At 44.3% G+C, this 4,921-nt stretch overlaps 1 protein-coding gene across 1 annotated transcript; it reads left to right on the forward strand.

Annotated features, from left to right (window-relative positions):
- The first annotated feature begins 2,830 nt into the window (after window positions 1-2,830).
- On the forward strand, window positions 2,831-4,000 carry LOC142187310 (fucolectin-like). Its single transcript, XM_075261535.1, has 3 exons — window positions 2,831-2,906; window positions 3,033-3,315; window positions 3,823-4,000. The coding sequence occupies exons 1-3, from the start codon at window positions 2,831-2,833 to the stop codon at window positions 3,998-4,000; spliced, it is 537 nt and encodes a 178-aa protein (XP_075117636.1).
- The last annotated feature ends 921 nt before the right edge of the window (window positions 4,001-4,921 follow it).

The following is a 4,921-nucleotide window of genomic DNA, read 5'->3' on the forward strand; positions in this document are numbered from 1 at the left end:
GAATACAATCTATTACTATCTGTTATCAGCCATGTAAGGAGGAGAGGCCGACTGTAGGACAGGGGAATACAATCTATTACTATCTGTTATCAGCCATGTCAGGAGAGGAGAGGCCGACTGTAGGACAGGGGAATGCAATCTATTACTATCTGTTATCAGCCATGTCAGGAGGAGAGGCCGACTGTAGGACAGGAGAATACAATCTATTACTATCTGTTATCAGCCATGTCAGGAGAGGAGAGGCCGACTGTAGGACAGGGGAATACAATCTATTACTATCTGTTATCAGCCATGTCAGGAGAGGAGAGGCCGACTGTAGGACAGGGGAATACAATCTATTACTATCTGTTATCAGCCATGTAAGGAGGAGAGGCCGACTGTAGGACAGGGGAATACAATCTATTACTACCTGTTATCAGCCATGTCAGGAGAGGAGAGGCCGACTGTAGGACAGGGGAATACAATCTATTACTATCTGTTATCAGCCATGTCAGGAGGAGAGAGGCCGACTGTAGGACAGGGGAATACAATCTATTACTATCTGTTATCAGCCATGTCAGGAGAGGAGAGGCCGACTGTAGGACAGGGGAATACAATCTATTACTATCTGTTATCAGCCATGTCAGGAGAGGCCGACTGTAGGACAGGAGAATACAATCTATTACTATCTGTTATCAGCCATGTCAGGAGAGGAGAGGGCGACTGTAGGACAGGGGAATACAATCTATTACTATCTGTTATCAGCCATGTCAGGAGAGGCCGACTGTAGGACAGGGGAATACAATCTATTACTATCTGTTATCAGCCATGTCAGGAGAGGAGAGGCCGACTGTAGGACAGGGGAATACAATCTATTACTATCTGTTATCAGCCATGTCAGGAGAGGCCGACTGTAGGACAGGAGAATACAATCTATTACTATCTGTTATCAGCCATGTCAGGAGAGGAGAGGGCGACTGTAGGACAGGGGAATACAATCTATTACTATCTGTTATCAGCCATGTCAGGAGAGGCCGACTGTAGGACAGGGGAATACAATCTATTACTATCTGTTATCAGCCATGTCAGGAGAGGAGAGGCCGACTGTAGGACAGGGGAATACAATCTATTACTATCTGTTATCAGCCATGTCAGGAGAGGAGAGGCCGACTGTAGGACAGGGGAATACAATCTATTACTATCTGTTATCAGCCATGTCAGGAGAGGCCGACTGTAGGACAGGGGAATACAATCTATTACTATCTGTTATCAGCCATGTCAGGAGAGGAGAGGCCGACTGTAGGACAGGGGAATACAATCTATTACTATCTGTTATCAGCCATGTCAGGAGAGGCCGACTGTAGGACAGGAGAATACAATCTATTACTATCTGTTATCAGCCATGTCAGGAGAGGAGAGGGCGACTGTAGGACAGGGGAATACAATCTATTACTATCTGTTATCAGCCATGTCAGGAGAGGCCGACTGTAGGACAGGGGAATACAATCTATTACTATCTGTTATCAGCCATGTCAGGAGAGGAGAGGCCGACTGTAGGACAGGGGAATACAATCTATTACTATCTGTTATCAGCCATGTCAGGAGAGGAGAGGCCGACTGTAGGACAGGGGAATACAATCTATTACTATCTGTTATCAGCCATGTAAGGAGGAGAGGCCGACTGTAGGACAGGAGAATACAATCTATTACTATCTGTTATCAGCCATGTCAGGAGAGGAGAGGCCGACTGTAGGACAGGGGAATACAATCTATTACTATCTGTTATCAGCCATGTAAGGAGGAGAGGCCGACTGTAGGACAGGGGAATACAATCTATTACTACCTGTTATCAGCCATGTCAGGAGAGGAGAGGCCGACTGTAGGACAGGGGAATACAATCTATTACTATCTGTTATCAGCCATGTCAGGAGGAGAGAGGCCGACTGTAGGACAGGGGAATACAATCTATTACTATCTGTTATCAGCCATGTCAGGAGGAGAGAGGCCGACTGTAGGACAGGGGAATACAATCTATTACTATCTGTTATCAGCCATGTCAGGAGAGGAGAGGCCGACTGTAGGACAGGGGAATACAATCTATTGCTATCTGTTATCAGCCATGTCAGGAGAGGAGAGGCCGACTGTAGGACAGGAGAATACAATCTATTACTATCTGTTATCAGCCATGTCAGGAGGAGAGAGGCTGACTGTAGTACAGGAGAATACAATCTATTACTATCTGTTATCAGCCATGTCAGGAGAGGAGAGGCCGACTGTAGGACAGGGGAATACAATCTATTGCTATCTGTTATCAGCCATGTCAGGAGAGGAGAGGCCGACTGTAGGACAGGAGAATACAATCTATTGCTATCTGTTATCAGCCATGTCAGGAGAGGAGAGGCCGACTGTAGGACAGGGGAATACAATCTATTACTATCTGTTATCAGCCATGTCAGGAGAGGAGAGGCCGACTGTAGGACAGGGGAATACAATCTATTACTATCTGTTATCAGCCATGTCAGGAGAGGAGAGGCCGACTGTAGGACAGGAGAATACAATCTATTACTATCTGTTATCAGCCATGTCAGGAGAGGAGAGGCCGACTGTAGGACAGGGGAATACAATCTATTACTATCTGTTATCAGCCATGTCAGGAGGGGAGAGGCCGACTGTAGGACAGGGGAATACAATCTATTACTATCTGTTATCAGCCATGTCAGGAGGGGAGAGGCCGACTGTAGGACAGGGGAATACAATCTATTACTATCTGTTATCAGCCATGTCAGGAGAGGAGTGCCTTATTTCTTACATTTAGTAATATTCGTTACCATCTTCTTCTTCTTCCTCCAGGATGAATCTTCTGTTGTCTCTGACTCTCCTGGGGTCTCTGGCCTTCGCTCGGGGGTGTAGTCCTCCTGGACCTGGAGGTGAGATCAGATCTACACACATGATGGGATTATAACATGGTCAGAGGGTCGAGATGTTCTGGGGCTTCTTCTATTCTACACTTGAGCTTTATGTAAAGTGAAATCTCTTCTGTTCTTCTTCCTTAGCTACAAATATAGCAAGAAATGGAGAAGCCTCTCAGGTATCCGACTATCAATATTACGTAATGGGATACGCCAAGAATGCCATAGATGGTCTCAAAGACACAGAATACCACAAGGGTTTCTGCTCTCATGCCGATGTGGCGAAAGATCCTTGGTGGAAGGTGAAGCTGGATAAGACCTACAAGATATCCAACATTGTCCTGACAAACAGGGGGGACTGTTGTATGGAGCGACTGATCGGAGCCGAGGTCCGAGTTGGTAATTCTCCCGATAACAACAACCCGGTGTAAGTACCATATACAATATACTTGTTTTACACACATGTAGACGGACAACAAAAATGTTCCATCTAGTCTTCCTGTATAATGTCTTAGCTTGTGTTCCTCCAGTCTCATCTTGTATTCTTCTATAGTGTCTCATCTTATGTCTTCCACAATCTTCCAACTGGTTTTCCTTCTTAATGTCACTGTTGAGGCTCTAAAACCTTCCATCTCATGTTCCTTCACAATGTCTGGTTTGATCTTCCCCACTTTCTCCGATGTTTCGTTCCTCCATAATGTCCCTGGGTTCTTGCACTGAGTTCTGCATTGTGTTACCAGTCCTGTGATGTGTCCTCCACAATGTCTGATGTTGTGTTTTTCAGAACGTCTTGTCTTGTGTTCTCCTACAAGGTCCCATTTGGCATTTCTCTACAATGTCCTGTCTTCCTGTTACATTGAAATTTTACCTAAAGTGATGAATATAGGAAACGAGTAGTCAGTGATCTCTGGATTTTTCTGGATTTCTCCTCCAGGTGCGGCAGGGTCACCGATGTTTCGTCTCTCACCTTGCCATTCTGCTGTAACGGGATGGTGGGTCAGTATGTCAGTGTGGTCATCCCAGGACGCTCCGAGTACCTGCATCTCTGCGAGGTCGAGGTTTATGGAGAGTGGGTCAATGAGGAGACCAAGGAGAATAAAGTCTGCTGGTAGCCGCCATCATGTCGTTATCAGCCATGGCCGGAACTTCACTGTCTGCAACTCTGTATTACATTTCTATTGTATAAACACTTGTCTGAGATTGGAAGGAAAATGTTCTCCAACCCGACCTGCACTCGTCATAAAGATCCTCAATAAATGTGTCACCTTGTATTTAGTATCTATGTTATATTGTATGAATGTGTGTGCCGTATACTAGAGGTGTGTATGTGTGTGTGTGTATGTCATATACTAGAGGTGTGTTATATACTATAGGTGAGTGTTATATACTATAAGTGTTATATCCTATAGGTGTGTGTTATATCCTATAGGTGTGTGTTATATACTATAGGTGTGTGTTATATCCTATAGGTGTGTGTTATATACTATAGGTGTGTGCCATATACTATAATACTATAGGTGTGTGCCATATACTGCAGGTGTGTGTTATATACTATAGGTGTGTGTTATATACTATAGGTGTGTGTTATATACTAGGTGTGTGCCATATACTATAGGTGTCTTATATACTAGGTGTGTGCCATATACTATAGGTGTGTGTTATATACTAGGTGTGTGCCATATACTATAGGTGTCTTATATACTAGGTGTGTGCCATATACTATAGGTGTCTTATATACTAGGTGTGTGCCATATACTATAGGTGTGTGTTATATACTATAGGTGTGTGCCATATACTATAGGTGTCTTATATACTAGGTGTGTGCCATATACTATAGGTGTGTGTTATATACTAGGTGTGTGCCATATACTATAGGTGTCTTATATACTAGGTGTGTGCCATATACTATAGGTGTGTTATATATTATAGGTGTGTGTTATATACTGCAGGTGTGTGACATTACCTACACACCCTCCTTACAATATGACGTTCTGCCATACATTACACCGATGACCCCATTCCTCATCCGGTGC

This window comes from Leptodactylus fuscus, unplaced genomic scaffold (assembly GCF_031893055.1).
Source record: "Leptodactylus fuscus isolate aLepFus1 unplaced genomic scaffold, aLepFus1.hap2 HAP2_SCAFFOLD_185, whole genome shotgun sequence".
In the NCBI taxonomy this organism is placed as follows: Eukaryota; Metazoa; Chordata; class Amphibia; order Anura; family Leptodactylidae; genus Leptodactylus; species Leptodactylus fuscus.